This window comes from Macaca thibetana, chromosome 18 (genome assembly GCF_024542745.1).
Source record: "Macaca thibetana thibetana isolate TM-01 chromosome 18, ASM2454274v1, whole genome shotgun sequence".
Taxonomy (NCBI): domain Eukaryota; kingdom Metazoa; phylum Chordata; class Mammalia; order Primates; family Cercopithecidae; genus Macaca; species Macaca thibetana.
The window spans coordinates 68724817-68744702 of record NC_065595.1 but is presented as its reverse complement, the minus strand read 5'-3'; the positions used below and the strand labels follow the sequence as shown (position 1 = coordinate 68744702).

At 40.1% G+C, this 19886-nt stretch overlaps 2 protein-coding genes and 1 pseudogene across 5 annotated transcripts in view; 1 reads left to right on the top strand and 2 right to left on the bottom strand.

Moving 5' to 3' along the window:
• The window catches only part of RAB31 (RAB31, member RAS oncogene family), a 431066-nt gene that overhangs the window by 341645 nt on the left and 69535 nt on the right, over positions 1–19886 (bottom strand). The window lies entirely within an intron of this gene.
• The window catches only part of RALBP1 (ralA binding protein 1), a 63840-nt gene that overhangs the window by 13387 nt on the left and 30567 nt on the right, over positions 1–19886 (bottom strand). For 3 of the 4 annotated variants that reach the window (XM_050767377.1, XM_050767376.1, XM_050767378.1), the window contains exons 2-4: positions 12019–12317; positions 7869–8327; positions 2318–2667 (exon numbers count right to left, since the gene is read on the bottom strand). In XM_050767377.1, the coding sequence (XP_050623334.1) occupies positions 2318–2667; positions 7869–8327; positions 12019–12262 (1053 nt within the window). In that variant the 5' untranslated portion in view covers positions 12263–12317. The remainder of the gene's footprint in view (positions 1–2317; positions 2668–7868; positions 8328–12018; positions 12318–19886) is intronic. The other variant, XM_050767379.1, reaches the window with a different exon arrangement.
• Positions 6909–7050, top strand: LOC126941616 (uncharacterized; annotated as a pseudogene).

The window sequence follows — 19886 nt, the reverse complement described above, 5'->3', positions numbered from 1 at the left end:
TATTTCAGTTATTTGTGTCTAACATAATATATCCTTTAATCCTGGACACATAAAGAAAATTCTACCCAGTACTGACAACACAGTCTTTGCTAGTTAATGGTCAATTTAAGAAGAAAATGGTCAATTTAAGAAGAAGACTCATAAAATATGAGTTAAATCATGTATTCAAGCACCAGAAAGAATTGAAGAGGAAAAACAAAAACCAAGAAAAGGATAGAGAAGCTGATGCCCATTCATTTGTTTTTTTTTTTTCTATCACTACAGTATTAACTGATTAAAACACCTTATGTTTTTTTGAGTATTGTTTTGTTTTTTTGTTTTGTGTTTTGAGATGGAGTCTCGCTCTGTAGCCCAGGCTAGAGTACTGTGGCACAATCTCAGCTCACTGCAAGCTCCACCTCATGGGTTCAAGCGATTTTCCTGCCTCAGCCTCTCTGGTAAGCTGGGATTACAGGTGTGCGCCACCACGCCTGATTGATTTTTTTGTATTTTCAGTAGAGATGGGGTTTCACCATGTTGGCCAGGCTGGTCTCGAACTACTGACCTCAAATGATCTACCCACCTCAGCTTCCCAAAGTGCTGCGATTACAGGCATGAGCCACCATGCCCAGCTAAAACATCTTATGTTCTTTATTTTCAACTTACTTTGAGATATTTTAACAGCTACAATGGCTGAATGAGGACCGTGAGGGAAGTGAGAGCACCAGAGCAGTAAAACTGGGTTGAGGTTGAAAGCCCTCACTCCAGAAACAAATACCTGGACACAGCCAGCATTTAAGTGTGGATGTTCACATGCTAGGAGACCAGGGCATTAGGTTGGCTGAAAAGCTACTAAAAGAAATTACTTCCTACCTAAAACTTACTCTTACAACACACTTGACTCTTCTATGATACAACCATCTCTATTATATTATAGTAATATTAAGTATCAATGTAATATTTACCAGATCCTGAAATCCTAATATGAATGATCAAACTAAAATCTGAGAAACATTTTGCTTTCAAAGTGTAACCAATGAATAACAGAAGAGTATTTTTTAGAGATAGAATTTTGCTCTGTCACCCAGAGACGAGTACAGTGGGATGATCATAGCTCACTGCTGGGCTCAAGCAATCCTCCTACCTCAGTCTGCCAAGTAACTAGGACTATACATACATGCTGCCACACCCAGCTAATTTTTTATTTTTTTGTAGAGACGGGGTCTTGCTATGTTGCGTAGGCTGCACTCCTGGCCTCTAGCTATCCTCCTGCCATAGCCTCCTGAAGTGCTCGCATTAAAGGTGTGAGCCACTGCCCGACTGAAAGACTCTTTAGTAAATAAAAAAACACTCTAATAACAGTGACAGTGATTTACGGTGACTCAGACTACTGGCCAAAAACAGGGCTTAAGATAATAAATATAACTTATCATCTCCCTTTTTATTGGCCTGAGTAAAATATCATTAACTCTAATTAAAAGAAAACATATACTCTATGACAGCACCAACTGAGCAGCAATAAAGGAAAGTCAAGTATATATGTCGTAAAAAGATACCAATTAACACACTGAAATCCTCAGGCTACATCTTCAACCAAACGAATTAACGTTAGGTCCCTTTGTGCCTGAGTTTGATGTGTGTCTGTGATATAATGAAGCAATAACGCTACTGATGAAATAACTGGCATCTCTCAAATTCTACACATGAACTCTGTAACTGTAGATGCCATGGGCTCCTCCTCCACTAATGAAGGATCCTTGTCATCAGACCTTGTTTATAAACCCACATCAAAGACTGTACCACATTCAAATTACATCACTACAAGCTAAAGGGCAAGTATATGCATTATCTTTTACACCAACACGGTCCAAACTATGAAAGGAAAAGACCTGTATTCAAGCTAATCCATCACCTGTCTTCTCAGGTTCACTGCTTTACATGTGACTGAGCAACAGAAAATTACCCCAGTCCCGCAGTGTCAGGACCAGAGGGTATGCGTGTAGAGAAGACCATGTACCAGCCGGGCGCGGTGGCTCAAGCCTGTAATCCCAGCACTTTGGGAGGCCGAGACGGGCGGATCACGAGGTCAGGAGATCGAGACCATCCTGGCTAACAAGGTGAAACCCCATCTCAACTAAAAAAATACAAAAAATAACTAGCCGGGCGAGGTGGCGGGCGCCTGTAGTCCCAGCTACTCGGGAGGCTGAGGCAGGAGAATGGCGTAAACCCGGGAGGCGGAGCTTGCAGTGAGCTGAGATCTCGCCACTGCATCCCAGCCTGGGCGACAGAGCGAGACTCCCTCTTAAAAAAAAAAAAAAAAAAAGAGAAGACCATGTACCTGCACGGTTGGGCTGAGCACTATAGAAATGTTCTGTATATTCATTTTTGTTTCCAGTTCCTTTGCGATGACATGGTCCATGTGCACAATGAGCCAAGAAATCAGAAGATAGTTACATTCTGGCAGTTCTTTGAGTAAACGCTGGAATTCCTGCACTTTCTCAGTCTCCGTGGTCCTCCCACAAGCCTCTTCAAATCTGGGCATAAGCTCTTTGGTAAGCAAATTCTCTGGAAGGTCTCGCAAATACTGCTTCAGCAAACTGGCTACAGTGTTAGGCTCATATTCTTCCAAGTTTGTAGACTCCTCCCGGTCATAGGCTGCTTTTAGCTCATCCACCTTTGATTTAATTCCTTAAAACATTCAAATTCAGAAGAGAGAAGATACGGAGAAAAGAAAATCAAACATACAAGCTTTCTTTACCATTACACCCACCCTTGCTAGGCAGATCTGCAGATCTGAGAACAGCAACCTGACCAATAACAAACCTCTTGTTATGAAATATTTATCTGCCCAAAGGTCGTACAATTTCTCTCTAAACACCAACATGTAAGACTACACTGGCTGGGCACAGTGGGTCACACATGTAATCCCAGCACTTTGGAAGGCTGAGGCAGGCAGATCACTTGAGCCCAGGAGTTCGAGACTAGCTGGACAACATGGTCAAAACCCGTCTCTACAAAAAATACAAAAATTAGCCGTGCACGGTGGCGTGCACCTGTAGTCCAAGTTCTTTGGGAGGCTGAGTTGGGATGAACAATTGAGCCTGGGAGGTTGAGGCTGCAGTGAGCCATAATTGCACCACTGTATTCCAGCCTGGGCAACAGAGTAAGACACTGTCTCAAAAAATTAAAAAATTAATTAAAAATAGGCCAGGCGCTGTGGATCACACCTGTAATCTCAGCACTTTGGGAGGCCAAGGCAGGAGGATTACTTGAGGTCAGGAGTCCAAGACCAGCCTGGCTAACATGGTGAAACCCTGTCTCTACTAAAAATATAAAAATTAGCCAGGCGTGGTGGTGGGTGCCTGTAGTCCCAGCTACTTGGGAGGCTGAGGCAGGAGAATCACTTGAACCTGGGAGGCAGAGGTTGCAGTGAGCCGAGATCACGCCACTGCACTCCAGTTTGGGTGGCAGAGCAAGACTCTACCTAAAAAAAAAAAACAAAGAAACCCAAAAAAACAAAAAACTAACTTCAAAAGTGAATTTAACCAAAAGTAAAATGATAATTGAAAAGCTCAACAGTCAGAACAAAAGTCAAAGCAACCACGGATATATTAAGCAAATATGCCCATCAATTCAGGAATTTGTTTTCAACGTAAAAACATCACATGGTGGCTCACACCTGTAATCCCAGCACTTTGGGAGGCAGAGGCAGGTGGATCACCTGAGGTAGGAAGTTCAAGACCAGCCTGGCCAACATGGTGAAACCCTGTCTCTACTAAAAATACAAAAATTAGCCAGGCGTGGTGGCGGGTGCCTGTACTCCCAGCTACTCAAGAGGCTGAGGCAGGAGAATTGCTTGAACCCAAGAGGTGGAGGTTGCAGTGAGCTGAGATCACACTATTGTACTCCAGCCTGGGCGAAAAGCAAGACTCTGTCTCAAGGGAAAAAAATTTTAAAAAGGTAAAAAGTCAGACAAAAATTAAACTACATTCCAAGTGTAAGTCCTGCTCTACATAGGCAGCCAACTGCTTTTTCTAACAATTCACAAGCCTGACAACAAAAACTGCAGCTTAGCATACCTAAATATGTTCCAAAAAGTTGTGGGTAAATTACTTTTTTATGTGTAAATATTGTACTATAACTGCAAAGGGTGAATTAGCTACCCAAAAAACCACTTTGAAAATATTCTCCATTAAATAATCCCCAACTAAGTTCTACTTTAAAGTTTGGATTCTTTAAGTATAACCTTAATCTGAACAGAGCTGGAACAAAAAAAGGTTTGGGTTGCTAAGATCAAATTGTTTTGCTTATTGAACAAAAGGAAACTAAAGCAAACGATTTTCAAACATTACATGAGATTTTAAGTCTTTAGTACGATCTGTATTAAGGGACGTAATTTAGTGACAGTGATTGCTCAGAAGAACACAAAGTAGTTTTTTGTTGTTTTTAATACTTAACACTTTCAGCCAATTATGTGAAACAAACTACAAATTAACGCTGACAGTTCCTATGGGTAAATGCCGTCTAAGCTGGACAGCACTTGAGGGTGAATATGGTGCTTACATCTGGACTTTGGCATTCTTTATCCTTTGTGAAAATCTTTTAATGGCATTATGATAAATCTGTAACTTACCCAGTATTGACAAAATAAAATCAATAACAAAATACAAAAATAACACTATTATGTTTAGATAATCTTTATTTTGTGACAGAAAATTAGAAAATAACTCCCATTTTCTTACTTTTAATGACAATATGGGTAAACCATAAGTGATAATAACTGAAATTCTTGGCAAAGATTTTTTCTCTTCCTCATGTATATTTAATTCTCCCCCCTGCAGTACCTACCCAACAAACTGTACAAGTAGACAATTAGAATGTGTGTTTGGTTTGCCATTACTCCAAAACTGTTATGAAAATGTTTTTCTTTTAAAAATTGGACACTACAAATAAAGTGTTCCACAGAAAGACAGAAAGAGCATACGGGTACACTTTAATGCAAAAAATACAAGAAAATGTAGATGAGTAAATTAAAATGTATAAAATCACTTAAATTGTCTTTCATATTCGTTTAAAATTAGATAAGCAAGAACTAAAACTTCCAGCAAAAGGTCTTAAAATGAATAAGTGAGAACTAACATCTCTAGCAAAAAGCAGTGTTATTAGCAGCACTGTCCATGACAGTAGTATAAGTTGGGCTGACTACAGCACTCTGCCACAGGTTAGAGAATAAACCCAGAACTCAACAGAGCAGGAGCTCAGCCCCCAGCTGTTGCAATATGGGCAGCAGCTCAATCTGAATGCTTTACACACAGAGAAGAGGAGTTCTATGACTGAATTTCCAAAAAAATGCAGACATTAAAAAGTAGGTCAGAGACAAAAAGAATCCTTTGAACAAAGCTGTAGAAAATTTTCAGAGAAACTTTTACCTAAAACAAAACTAATTCATGGCTACTAAGACCATGTGAGAGAAGCAACTTACATTATTAATGTTTAAATGTTTAAAGAATCAATTCGGTATATTATTCTTTTTTTTTTTTTTGAGATGGAGTCTTGCTCTGTCTCCAGGCTAGAGTGCAGTGCCATGATCTTGGCTCATTGTAACCTCCACCTCTTGGGTTCAAGCTATTCCCCTGCCTCAGCCTCCCAAGTAGCTGGGACTACAGGCACACGCCCCCACGCCTGGCTAATTTTTTGTATTTTAGTAGAGACAGGGTTTCACCATGTTGGCCAGGATGGTCTCAATCTCCTGACCTCAACAATCTGCCTGCCTCAGCTTCCCAAAGTGCCGGGATTACAAGCATGAGCTACTGCACCTAGCCAATTATTCTTAAAAATCAATTAGTTTAAATATGTTTATATAATACTAAGGAGTTATAAACTCAAATTCAATGCCTAATTTATTTCATTTTCTATAAAAAAATAACATTTTAGTCAAAATACTCTTAAACAATGGCATGTAATCTAGTGGATTATGTAACGGTTTTCCCAATTATCAAAAATATCTGCCCAAGGCCGGGCGCGGTGGCTCACGCCTGTAATCCCAGCACTTTGGGAGGCCGAGACGGGCGGATCACGAGGTCAGGAGATCGAGACTATCCTGGCTAACATGGTGAAACCCCGTCTCTACTAAAAAAAAAAAATACAAAAATTAGCCGGGCGCGGTGGTGGGCGCCTGTAGTCCCAGCTATACGGGAGACTGAAGCAGGAGAATGGCTTGAACCTGGGAGGCGGAGCTTTCAGTGAGTGGAGATGGCGCCACTGCACTCCAGCCTGGGCGACAGAGAGAGACTCCGTCTCACAAAAAAAACAAAAAAACAAAAAAACTGCCCTTTCTCAGCAAAACTTAAATATCAAATCTACCTTCTAGAATTGCATATGAACCAATTAAATGAAAAAACTAAGTTTAATCTATCTATTCTACATGTGTATGACTTAACAACTCATCATGAAAATACATGTGACCAACAAGTATTATTATTATTTTTGAGACAAGGTCTCACTCTCGCCCTGGCTGGAGTGCAGTGGTACGACCATGGCTCACTGCAGCCTCAAACTCCTGGGCTCAAGTGATCCTCCTGCCTCAGTCAACAATTAATTTTATAAAATAAATCTCTAAACAGAAACTGGTGATGTACCAAGAAACTGAATAATGGCAATGTAATAATTTGGAACACAGATGCTGCTACAGGTCCGGGCTTTCATCCTATCCTGGTATAAAAGTCATACTGCTTTGTAAGAAATCTTTTTTACTTTTAAAACTATACATATTGCTTGATTTAGATACCCAATCAAAACACACTCTTGCCAAATATGAAATTTAATTTGTATACATGTGGAATAAAGATAAATAGAAAATCAGTGTTGCTAATATATGTAATAGTCGCCTGTAGCTGACCAAAGCATTCACATATAGGGCCTAAACACTGACCACTTCTTGGTCTTTTAGCTAAAGTCAGGTGTAGTATCTGTTCCAAGATTTCTGGAGCAGGGAGACGGAACAGAAGCTCGCTTGGACCACTCCATGTATTGACCGGGTATTGCAGTACCTCTATGAACCGTGCACCAAGAAAACAAAAACCAAAACCATTTCACACCTCTTAGCTGAGCTAAGGAAATGCATTATATGACTGTGTCCATAAACGTGACTCTTGGCCAAGAAGATTCCTTCACAGTGTTAACTTTCCCTTTCTTGCTGATGACCCTTGTATCACTGAGCCTCTGCTTACAGAGGAAAGAAGAAAAAAAAAAAAAAAGCAGGCGCCTGGGAGTGGTGGCTCACACCTATAATCCCAGCACTTTGGGAGGCCAAGGAGGGCAGATCATCTGCGGTCAGGGATTTAAGACCAGCCTGGCCAATATGGTGAAACCTTGTCTCTACTAAAAATACAAAAATTAGCTGGGTGTGGTGGTACATGCCTATAATCCCAGCTACTCGGGAGGCTGAGGCAGGAGAATCACTTGAACCCAGGAGGCGGAGGTTGCAGTGAGCTGAGATCATGCCACTGCACTCCAGCCTGGGTGACAGAGCAAGATTCTGTCTCGAAAACACAAACAAACAAAAGAAAAAAAAAAAAAAAAGAGTCTGAATGCAGCCCTGTTAAGCAATGCTACCAGTATACTTCACTTCGTTTTACTCCTGGCTGCTGCAAGCTACGAACAACTAACGTGAAATCCTCCTAATGGAAGGAAACATAAAAAACCAAATGCTGGAACACCAAAGAAAGGCTGGGGAGAGGGGTGGATTTCTGTGCAACTGGGAGGATCGAGGAAATGAATAAAGCTTAGGATCCAGGCCAAATTGTCCTCACAATATTTTTTCTTCCTTTGAAAAATGAAAGTGAAGTTAATTATTAAAAACCACCAAATGAAGTGCACATTCCCAGTACCTGATACTCTGTAGATGCCTTCACACTTCATGCCATACTTCTCTACGTAATCTATACATTCACGGAAAACGGCTGGCAGCCGAATGCCATCATACATCATGGTCCTCTCTACTGCATCAGCCAAAGGAATTCCAAAAATGGGTTTGAGATTTGGAACATCAATCTGAGGCACCTCTGGCTCCTGAATTGGCTTTTTCTTTTTCTTCTTTTCCTTCCACTGTTTAACAACATCAGCTGCTGTCAAGTCTTTTGACTTCTTCTCTTTATGTTTTTCTTCTTTGTGCTTTTCTTCTTTATGCTTTTCTTCTTTGGGTTTCTCTTTTATTTTAAAATCCTTTTCCTTCTTTTTAGAAAAGCTGGGCTTCTTGAAAACATGGATACCCTTGGACCTCTTCATTTTAGAAGGACTTTCTGCCTCATCTCCAGAGCTATCTTCCTGAAAGGCTGCATAGCCTTCAGCTGCCAAAGACACGGAGACAGTGTAAGTTATATGTTTGTTTAATGTCAAACTGTCCATATACTTTCTAAAAACAGAACCAAAAAACGGTGCCGCCTGGCACCAGCTATCTAGCTTTTCACTTCTTGGCCAATTCCTCCTGGGCACTTCCCAGCAAAGAAATGGGTTTCTTCTTAGTGAAAATGATGTTGCAGTGACATCTCTTGACCACAAGAGGGGGGACAAAGAGATAGAAGTTATCCTTACAGTATTAGGAGGGGAAATAGGTTTTATATGTGTGTGTAAGTAGAATTCTGGCAAACCAAACATCAGAGATACACCTGAAAGGCTCTACATAGAGGGCTAATGGAATGAATCCTTTTCTAAAATACAGCGAGAATGCTTTCGTCATGTGAGTCATGTCCTCTAACATCCTACAGGTTGAGTATTCCTTATCTGAAATACTTGAAACCAGAAGTGTTTCAAATTTCAGATTTTTCTGGATATTTGCATTATACCAGTTCAGCATCTCTAACCCAGAAATCTGAAATCCAAAATGCTCCAATGAGCATTTCCTCTGAGTGTCGTGCCAGTGCTCAAAAGATTCAGATTTTGTAGCATTTTAGATTTTCGGAATAGGGATACTCAACCTGTGTTCACTCTACCTACTCTAGCTTTTCCAACTAAGTGGTGCCTGTCACTTTAGGCAATCTCAAAGCATGACGAACTTCACTCCTGTTGATGTGCTTCAGTTATTCCTCTATCACATTTCACTCTCCTGTCACCAGCTGCTAAGTTCTTTATGGAGACTGCAGCAGGAACTGCAGACTCATTTAAGTAGAGGATTGAACTGGGAAATTCCCTCATCTTTAGATGGTGGCCAAATTCCCTGCATCAGAAAGCTCTGGTTTTCACACACTGACAAATGTGCCCAATTGCTTTACCAACCATGTCACAGTTGTCATAGTTTGGTTTTGTTGTTTTTTTAATATCTGTAACTCTCCTAATTCTTTTCCTTAGCTAGCTACCTTGCAAGCTATTATATAAAAGATAACAGCTATTTCCTAAGTTACCCTCTAACTAAAATACCACGTACCCCACACCAACCAGAATGGCAAGAATCTTAAGGACAAAATACAAAGATGCTTTCGCAAGTGGAATGTTCATACATTGCTGGTGAGAAGGTAAACTGGTACAAGCATTCTGGGGAATTGTTTTGCAGGGATCTACTGAAGCTGAAATACACATGGCCTACAAAAGAGCAATTCCACTCCCAGGCACACACATCACAGAAATACAAAAACATGTACACCACAGAAGCACTTTTCATAACAGTCAAAAACGGAAAACCACCCAAGCAAGCAGCAGCAGAACAGATTAATAACTAACACACAATGCAATGGAACAATGTCTAGTGCAAAGATGAGCAAGTTACTGACACATGGAATAACATGAATTAATCTAACAAACATGTTAAGTTAAAGCTGCCTCCTCACGTATTTTAAGTTTGGCCTAAAGGTTTCTCCGTACATTATGAACTGTAACCTAACTGTGTAATACTTCAAAAACAAATCAACTTAAAATATCATGAAGTCCAAAATAAGGAATACTTAAAATAACTCACTTTATTTGCTTTTAACATACTAAAAAGCTATGCTCAAGTGACTCATCCTCCCTACTGAATAGGCCCTCAAATAGAATGTATGATGGTATTTACTTAAGATAAGTAACTACTTTATTGAAGGTTCTAATAAAGTGTACCCCAGACTGTAATCTACTCTTGTACCAATTACAGAGTTTCGGCCAATCACGGAGGCAACTGTTCAAACTGCTCAAATAAGGCCAATGCCATGCTATAACCAATCCGGCTGTTTATGCACCTCACTTCTGTTTCCTGTGTGTCACTTTACATTTTCTGTCCATAAATATTATGTGACCCTGTGGCAGCACCAGTCATTCTAAACCTATTCTGCTTTAGGGGCTACTGGATTCCCTAATCGTTCTTTGCTCAATTAAACTCTGTTAAAACTGGCCAGGTGGGGTGGCTCATGCCTGTAATTCCAGCACTTTCGGAGGCTGAGGTGGGCGGATCACTTGAGGTCAAGAGTTTGAGACCAGCCTCGCTAACATGGTGAAACCCTGCCTCTACTAAAAATACAAAAATTAGCCAGGCATGGTGGCGGGTGCCTGTAATCCCAGCTACTTGGGAGGCTGAGGCAGAAGAATCACTTGAACCTGGGAGGCAGAGGTTGCAGTGACCCGTGATCACACCACTGCACACTACAGCCTGAGCAACAGAGCAAGACTGTCTCAAAAAAAAAAAAAAAATCCATTAAATTTAGTTTGTCTAAAGTTTTACTTTTAACATGTAATATTGGGCAAAAGAAACTAGATACAAATAGAAGTATACATAAGTTTAAAATCAGGAGCACCAATCAACAATAAAAGAAGTTTACTTATGGGGTAGGTGATTCCCTTTAAAGAGGCAACAAAAAAAAATTGATAATGCTCTATTTCCAGATCCTTGCAGTGGTTACACAAGCATATCCATTCATCAAGTTGTATATAATTTGTGTGCTCTGTGTAATCCTTCAAAAACAAATCAATTTAAAATATCATGAAGTCCAAAATAAGGAATACTTAAAATAACTCACTTTATTTGCTTTTAACATACTAAAAAGTTACGCTCAAATGACTCATCCTCCCTACTGAATAGGCCCTCAAATGGAATGCATCATGGTATTTGCTTAAGATAAATAACTACTTTAATGAAGGTTCCAATAAAGTGTACCCCAAATAGCGGACATGACCGACCCCAAGGGCAAAATTCCAGTATCTATCTGTTTTGGGGGGGGCCTTCGGCGGGGGAGAGGACAGAGTCTCACTCTGTCACCCAGGCTGGACTACAGTGGTGCAAGCATAGCTCACTGCAGCCTTGACCTCCCAGCCTCCTAAGTAGCTGTGACTACAGGCACACACCACCATGCTCAGCTAATTGTTTAAATTTTTGGTAGAGAGGGGTGTGGCTTTGTTTCTCAGGCTCTTGAACTTCTGACTTCAAGCAATCCTCCCATCTCAGCCTCCCAAAGTGGTGGGATTATAGGCGTAAGCCACTATGCCCAGCTCAATATCTACTTTCTAGACATTATTTTGAATTATTACTTCAGGAAATATCCAGTAGAAAACTTTGCCATTTCTGGAAACTCAGTATTTTTATTTGTGAGATTAAGTCCCCAAAATACAATTCTAATATACAAAAACTGAGACCCTGAAAAATAAAGAACAGAAAAATCAAACAAGAGTCTCTGCCTTGACATGCTTCCAGAAGACAGCTGGTACATGTAATTAGAGTGGAAGTTTATTTAAAATATATCTAAGCCAGGCACGGTGGCTCACGCCTGTAATCCCAGCACTTTGGGAGGCCAAGGTGGGTGGATCACTTAAGGTCAGGAGTTCAAGACCAGTCTGGCCAACATGGCAAAATCCTCTCTACTAAAAACACAAAACTTAGCTGGGCATGGTGGCGCACGCCTGTAGTCCCAGCTGCTCCGGAGACTAAGACATGAGAATTGCTTGAACTGGGACGCGGAGGTTGCAGTGAGCTGAGATTGTGCCGCTGCACTCCAACCTGGGCAACAGAGCAAGACTCTGTCTCAAAAAATAATAGTACAATAAAATAAAAATATCTAAAGCATAGGAAAAAATGGCACTTACTCCTCTTTTCCTTTTTCTTAAATTTCCCTTTTTTCTTCCCATGATCTTTCTCATCATCAGACACTATATCAGGAGGCTCATGGAGGATGTCGTGGGGAGGTGAAGGCTCGCCAGTGCGGTACAGTCCAGGAAACTTAGTAGGGCTGATCTCTTCAGAGCTGGGGGTCCGGGTAAGCCCGCTGCCATGCTCCACCCTGCGGTGTTCACTGGGGCTGCTGGTGGGGGGCAGGAAGCACTCGGTCATGCTGATGCCCTGACTAGGAAGGGACGAGGTCTTCTCTGTTACCTATCCATTACACCTGCACCAAGAGAAAAACATGAGCAGAGTCACCTCACACCAGGGAACAAAACCACCACAAATACACAGCACAGCATTTACAAATCAAAAATATTTTCTTCACAACCCCCTTGTAAAATAATGAAAATCAGAGGTAGAGTTCCCAAAGTCCTTTAAAGGAATACGGAATTCCTTAAAAAAAAAAAAGAAAGAAAAGAAAAAAAAACTCATCATTCTAAAGTACTTCATTTTGACTGCTACCCAACATAAAATCTTAGTATTTTACTTTAGGACTAAACAACTATAAATAAGTTACAAAGACGTCTTTATAACTACACGTGAACAGTTCACATCGTAATTAAATTTTATAATTAAAGTTATATATTTAATGATTCACATAATTACAGACCACTATGATTCTATGATGCATGCAATTATATATACAGCTCATGTATCAATAATAACTATATTTCTGTACTGCAGTTATGCTAAAAGAAATGAAGGAACCCTCATTTAGTCAATCCTAAAATACATGCAAAATAGTTTTACTACAACAGATGCTACAAAGGGCAAATGTAAGAGGAGTTCAAAATTTGTTCGCACTTTTTCCCTTCTTTAGATGGTAGGTACATAGTCAAAGTACTGCGTTTAAAAGTTACTTGGATTAATTCTTATTCCTCTTTAATGTCATTATGACATTCATTTGAAATACTATCAGAATCACTTTTTCTCTTTGCGCTCACTTTATTTATTTATTTATTTTTTGAGATGGAGTTTGAAGTTTCGCTCTTGTTGCCCGGGCTGGAATGCAATGGCGCGATCTTGGCTCACTGCAACCTCCACCTTCCAGGTTCAAGTGATTCTCCTGCCTCAGCCTCCTGAGTAGCTGGGATTATAGGCACCTGCCACCACACCTGGCTAATTTTTTGTATTTTCAGTAGAAACAGGGTTTCACCATATTGGTTAGGCTGGTCTCGAACTCCTGGCCTCGGGTGAGTCACCTGCCTTGGCCTCTCAACGTGCTGGGATTACAGGTGTGAGCCACTGTGCCCGGCCTCTCTTTGCACTCACTTAAAGGTTAACTTTACAATTAAAAAAATCCATAAGCCATAAGTGACAATTCTGACCATAAACAAAGTCAAAAGCAAGCAAATGTAGAAAAGAAAAAGAAAGTTGCAAATTGGGAGAGCTAATTTCTAAAAAGCAAAGAATTCTTAAATTAATGAAAATGGCAACAAATTAAGAGAACCAGACAAAGGATGTGAATAGGCAGTTCACAGAAAAGTGGCTAAAAAATGAGTGGAAACAATGTTCAACTTCAATTATAATTTTTTAAACAATGAACTATCACTTTTCTAATATGAGAATGGCAAAGAACAAAATGGCACATATAAGATCCATTATGATGGTAAGGATAGAGGAAACAAGACTCACGAGAACACCTACTAATGGTAGAAGTGTAACACGATCCTTTTTGAAAAGTAATCTTATCGTAGCTATTACAATTTTAAATCTATTCTTTTGATCCAGGAATTCCGCTTTTAGGAAATTATCCTTCAGACATACTTTCACAAAAATGCAAAGATATATGCAAGAAAATATTCACTGCAGTACTGTAAAAACAAAAAACAAAATAATTTAAAATGCTATCACTAGAATACTGATTAAATTATGGTTTATCCAAATAATAGGCTATAAAGTCTCTCTCTGTCTCTCTCTCTCTCTCACACACACACACACACACACACAGTTTCTGAAAACATATCAGAAACGGTTAATTACTATTAACTCTTGGAAGCGTCATAAGGGTAGACTTTATTCTTTCCATTGTATCCTTTCTATACAGTTTGAACCTCGCCATGTCTATATATTACTTCTATCACTTAAAAAAATGAAAAGCGGCCTGGCACAGTAGCTCATGCCTATAATACCAGCACTCTGGGCTGCCAAGGTGGGTGGACCACTCGAGCCCAGGAATCTGAGACTAGCCTGAGCAACACGGCAAAACTTTGTCTCTAAAAACACAATACAAAAAATTAGCTGGGTGTGGTGATACATGCCTATAGGCCTAGCCACTTGGGAGGCTGAGGTGGGAGGATCACTTGAGTTCAGGAGATGGAGGTTACAGTGAGCTGAGATCGCACCACTGCACTCCAGCCTGGGTCACAGAGTGAGACCCTGTCTCAAAATAAAAAAAAAAAAAGAACAAGCTATTTTTTGATCCTGTAAAAATTATGCAGCATTAAAAATCATGCTTTTGACAATATTTAATGATGTGAGGAAAAAGCAATTTTATTTACAGCATATCAATTTAAATATGTAAATATATGCATAAAATAACAGGATATTAATAACAATTATCTCTGAATTGTAAGATTATGAGTGATCTAAACTCCCTTTTTGTCTTTCTGCTTTTTATAAATTTTCTACCCAATATGCACTATTGCTTGTAGAATCAGAAAAAAAAATTAAAAACAAAAAAAAGTTTTCATTGAAGGATCAATAAGCATCAGTATAATTCTGTTATCTTAATGGGCCCTGACTTTTGGCTATCTTTTTATGATTTTTGTTTTTGTTTTTTTGAGATGCAAGTCTCGTTCTTGTTGCCCAGGCGGGAGTGCAGTGGCGCACTCTTGAGTCACTAAACCTGTCTCCTGGGTTCATGTGATTCTCCTGCCTCAGCCTCCCAAGTAACTGGGATTACATGTGTGCCTCACCACACCTGGCTAATTTTTGTATTTTTAGTAGAGACGGTGTTTCACCATGTTGGCCATGGCTGGTCTCGAACTCCTGACCTCAGGTGATCCACCAGCCTTGGCCTCACAAAGTGCTGGGCTTACAGGTGTGAGCCACCATGCCTGGCCTTGGCTATCGTTGTTTTTTGTTTGTTTGTTTGTTTGTTTCAGAACGCACTCTGTCACCCAGGCTGGAGTACAATGGCGGGATCTCGGCTCACTACAAGCTCCGCCTCCTGGGTTCACGCCATTCTCCTGCCCCAGCCTCCCAAGTAGCTGAGACTATAGGTGCCTGCCACCATGCCAGGCTAATTTTTTTTTTGTATTTTTAGGAGAGACAGGATTTCACCGTGTTAACCAGGATGCTCTCGATCTCCTGACCTTGTGATCCGCCCACCTCGGCCTCCCAAAGTGCTGAGATTACAGGCGTGAGCCACCACGCCCGGCCTTGACTATAGTTTTTTAAAGTGCATTCTCTTTTCCCATTAATTGAAGTTTTGACAATCTAAGAGTTGAGAGTTTAAAAGGACCTAGAGTTCAACAAGGTAACAGTAATTACACATTAGAGATGAGGAAACTGAGCTCAAGTCCATGGAAGCTAAAACACAACTTGTGGGGCAGGAGCACAACTTTACACTCCAGAAAAAAAAAATGCTCATAGATTTATCACCCACACGGATACCATGTTGTTGTATACTTCTCTGTCTTTGCTCATTCTCTCCCAGGAATCCAGCCTTCCTCTCAATATTTTTGTGTGGCTAATTCATATTCATCCTTTAACACTAGGCCTGCAATTGAGCACGATTTTGTAGATGATGGAAACATCCTAATTTTGGATTATGGTGATGGTTGCAGAAACCCATAAACTGGCTAAAAATCATTAAATTATACACTTCGAGTGGGTGGATCTTACATGAGTTCTACCTCAATAAAGCTATTTAAAAAAATCAAGCACCAGCAACACTTCAAGAATCCTCCTGGTGACCCACCCCATCTAGTATAAGCCACAAATATTCCTTTTCTGTGTCCGAGAACATCCTGAACATACCTCTTCACAGCGCTTACCATACTGTATTTCAATTACATATGCATGTGTTCACCTCGCTAACGGTGAGCTCCAACATTTCACACTACCTATGGCACACACTAAGTAGTCAAATGTTTATTTAATAAACTAATTGGTATCTTTTCTGTTCTCAACATATTTGTTGTTGATGAGACAAATATTAGAAGAAATGAATCTTGCCCTGAGCCTTAAGTTCTAATTCAGGAAATAAAGAAAGGGAGTCGACATTTTATTTGAGTTCCTGTGCCTTCTGGGTTTCACATGCAGTAATTTAGCTAACTCCATAAGAAAAGCAGTATTTTTCCATGTTTACAAACAGAGAAAGTAAGGCTCAGAGAGCTTAAATAGCTTACCCTAAATCACATAGCAAAAGATAAAACTGGGATCTGTTTGACTCAAAACACTTTTTTTTTTCACTGAACCCCCCTTCATATATACACACACAAAAGGGAATAAATACATTTATGCCAGGAGGAACAGTGTGGTTAAAGACACACAGGAACATTTGGGACTTACGAGAATGGGAGAAGACCAGCCTGACCCGGGCAGTTCTTGCTAAGAAGCAATGGAAAAGACATTAAAAGATACGGTGGGCTCAGACAACTGAATGCCATGCTGAGGAGTTCAGACCTGGTGTGGGAGTCATTACCAATTCCAAAGCCAGAAAGTGACAAAACTGGTGCTAAGAGAGGAGTAAGGGCAGGAATACCAGCAGCAAAATGCCAGATGGCTTTTGATCATTCACTCCTACAATATTGGTTAAGTTATACCTATGTTTCCACGTTCTCCTGGTACACAATTATTTTTGTTTCCATACTAGACTGATAAAGACAAGAAGACAGTTTTGTTCATGAAGTATTTAATAGATTATCTCACAAAAGCTACTCCAAAGAAATATTTATTGACTTGTTCTGCTACGGACTGAATGTGTCCCCTCAAAATTCATATATTGAAACTTAATCCCCAGGGTGATGGTATTAGGAGGGAGGGCCTTTGGGAGGTGACTAGGTTGTGAGGGTGGAGTCCTCATTAATGGGATTAGTGTCCTCTTATGAGGACACTCTCTCCTCCTTTTTATGAGTTCACCATCTCCATCCACCACTCGAGGACACAGCAAGAAGGCCCCATCTATGAACCAGAAAGTGGGCCCTCAGCAGACACCAAATCTGTCAGCATCTTGATCTTGGACATTCCAGCCTGCAACTAAAAGCAATACATTTCTGTTGTTTATAAGCTACCCACTTTACGGTATTTTGTTATAGAAGTCCAAACAGACTACGACAACTTAATTCATCTAGAGTTGAAGATAAGTGGAGCCACTAAAGGCAGACATGAAGGAGTGAGTGTCTGAGTGCAGGATGGTTTAGTAAGAAAGGAAGAACAACGTGTTTGCAATAGGACATATTGTTTGACCACTGGGGAGCTATAGCAAGCCCAAACTTCACTGAAGAAAAGGGCAGAAGAGAGAGGCTTCAAATGGTCCATAATAAAATTTAATTAAGTATAAATATTCAAAGGTAAGAAAATAAACAACAAAAATCCAAAATTCTTATTTCTGAGGCAAGAGGATACCTGGTGTAAATTATTGAAAATTTGAATAAAGATTAGTTATCCTTATTCTTCCTGGGAAGTACAACTAAAATTCCCAGATCAGATTAAAAAGAAGAAGAAAGAAGAAAGAAGAAGAAGGAAGAAGAAGAAGAAGAAGGAAGAAGGAGGAGGAGGAGGAGGAGGAGGAGGAGGAGGAGGAGGAGAAGGAGAAGAAGGAAGGAAGAAAAAGAAGGAAGAAGAAGAGGAGAAAGAGGAAGAAGAAAAAGAAGAAGAAGAAAAAGACTCTGAAAGGTAGACAGAAGGAGGCAGACCGGTTCAGTACCTCAGGATAGGAGGAACATGGTGGTGGGTTCCCAGAGTTTTCTTCTATCTCACACCACAGACTTGGAATGATAGAAGCTGGGAAATCCAGAAATGCCAACAGGCATAGACAAAAACAAGAACAAAAACAGCTACAGTATTCAGGACAGTAAGGTGTTGCAGTAAGAACAGACAATAGATCAGAGGAACAAACAGAAATTCCAAAAAGAAATGCACATGTGTATAGTTAATTGATTTTCAACAAAGGTTGCAGAGGAATTCAATGAGGGGACAATCTTTTTCAACAAATAGTGCTGGATAAGCATATGGGAAAAAATGAAGCTCAACTCTCTATGTCATATCATGTACAAAATATAATTCATGATAAATTACAGATCTAAAACTTAATGGCTAAAAACTATACAACTTCTAAAAACATATTTTTGAGGGCTTTGAGAGGGTAAAAACTTCCCAGACACTACCAGAAAGAACTAACTATAAAATAAAAAACTGACTAATTGGACTTCTGCTCATCAAAAGACACTATTAAGAAAAGAAACAGGCCAACCACAGTGGCTCATGCCTGTAATCCCAGCAATTTGGGAGGCTAAGGCAAGAGGATCACTTGAGCCCAGGAGGTAAGCTGCAGTGAGCCGTGACCACAGTGCACTTCAGCCTGGGTGACAGCGAGAGGCCTTGTTTCGTAGGGAAAGAGAAAAAAAGATAAAATGAACAGTCAAGCCAAAGACTTGAAGACTACATTTGTGTGTGTGTGTGTGTGTGTGTGTGTTTCACAAAGGATTTTATTTAGAATAACCGAGACCACGGTGAAACCCCGTTTCTACTAAAAATACAAAAAATTAGCCGGGCGCGGTGGCGGGCGCCTGTAGTCCCAGCTACTCAGGAGGCTGAGGCAGGAGAATGGCGTGAACCCGGGAGGCGGAGCTTGCAGTGAGCTGAGATTGCGCCACTGCACTCCAGCCTGGGCGACAGAGCGAGACTCTGTCTCAAAAAAAAAAAAAAAAAAAGATTAAAAACCCATAACAAAAATGGGCAGAGTTGAAAAAACAGTTTACAAAGGAAAATACAATATGAAAATTGATCATATGAACTGGGTCACTGGTCATACCCAAATAAAACTGAGTCAAGAAGCCAAGAGGAAAAAGCACTCTGGGCACACACCATTGCTCCAAGAATGTCATTCTCTGCCAGCCTGGCTGCTGAAACTGCCTGCTGTAACCTGAAACCAGTTTTATCTAATCACTACCTAAGCAACCTGCTGCCACTCTAAGACTGGTTTAACCACCGTCACTCACTACTCAGAGCTTGCCAGTCCCCCAAACCTTACTAGTGCTGATGAACTTTCTCACAAAGCAATATAAAATAGCTCTCTTTTTAAAAATAAAACCCCCAACCTTCTCTTTGTTCATGGGACACAGCAAAGACCATCAGGTCTGTGTGAGTATGCCCTGAATTGCAATTCCTGCTTACCAAATAAAATGTTTTAAATGTAGAGATTCATCTCTATATTTTATTTCATTTTGACATACGGATGGTTAGTAAGCCCAAGAAAAAAATATCAAATGCAAATTAAAATCAAAATGAGCCATCAATAGACATCATCTAGAACGGCTAAAATTTAAAAAGAACAACAATCCCTAACACTGGTAAGGATATGGGGCACCCACAAATCTCACACATTGAGACCTGGAAAACTGGCAGTATCTTTACTTAAGCATATCCTTCTATAAGACCTAGCAATTTCACTCCTTATTTACCCAAGAGAAATGAAAACAAATATTCACAAAAAAAACCCTGCTTATCATCAGAGTAACTTGATTTGTAACAGCTAAAAACTAGAAACACCCACATTGCCAACAAACAGAAGATTGGATTCATATAAGGGAATACTATTCAGCATTTTTAGTAATAAATAAAT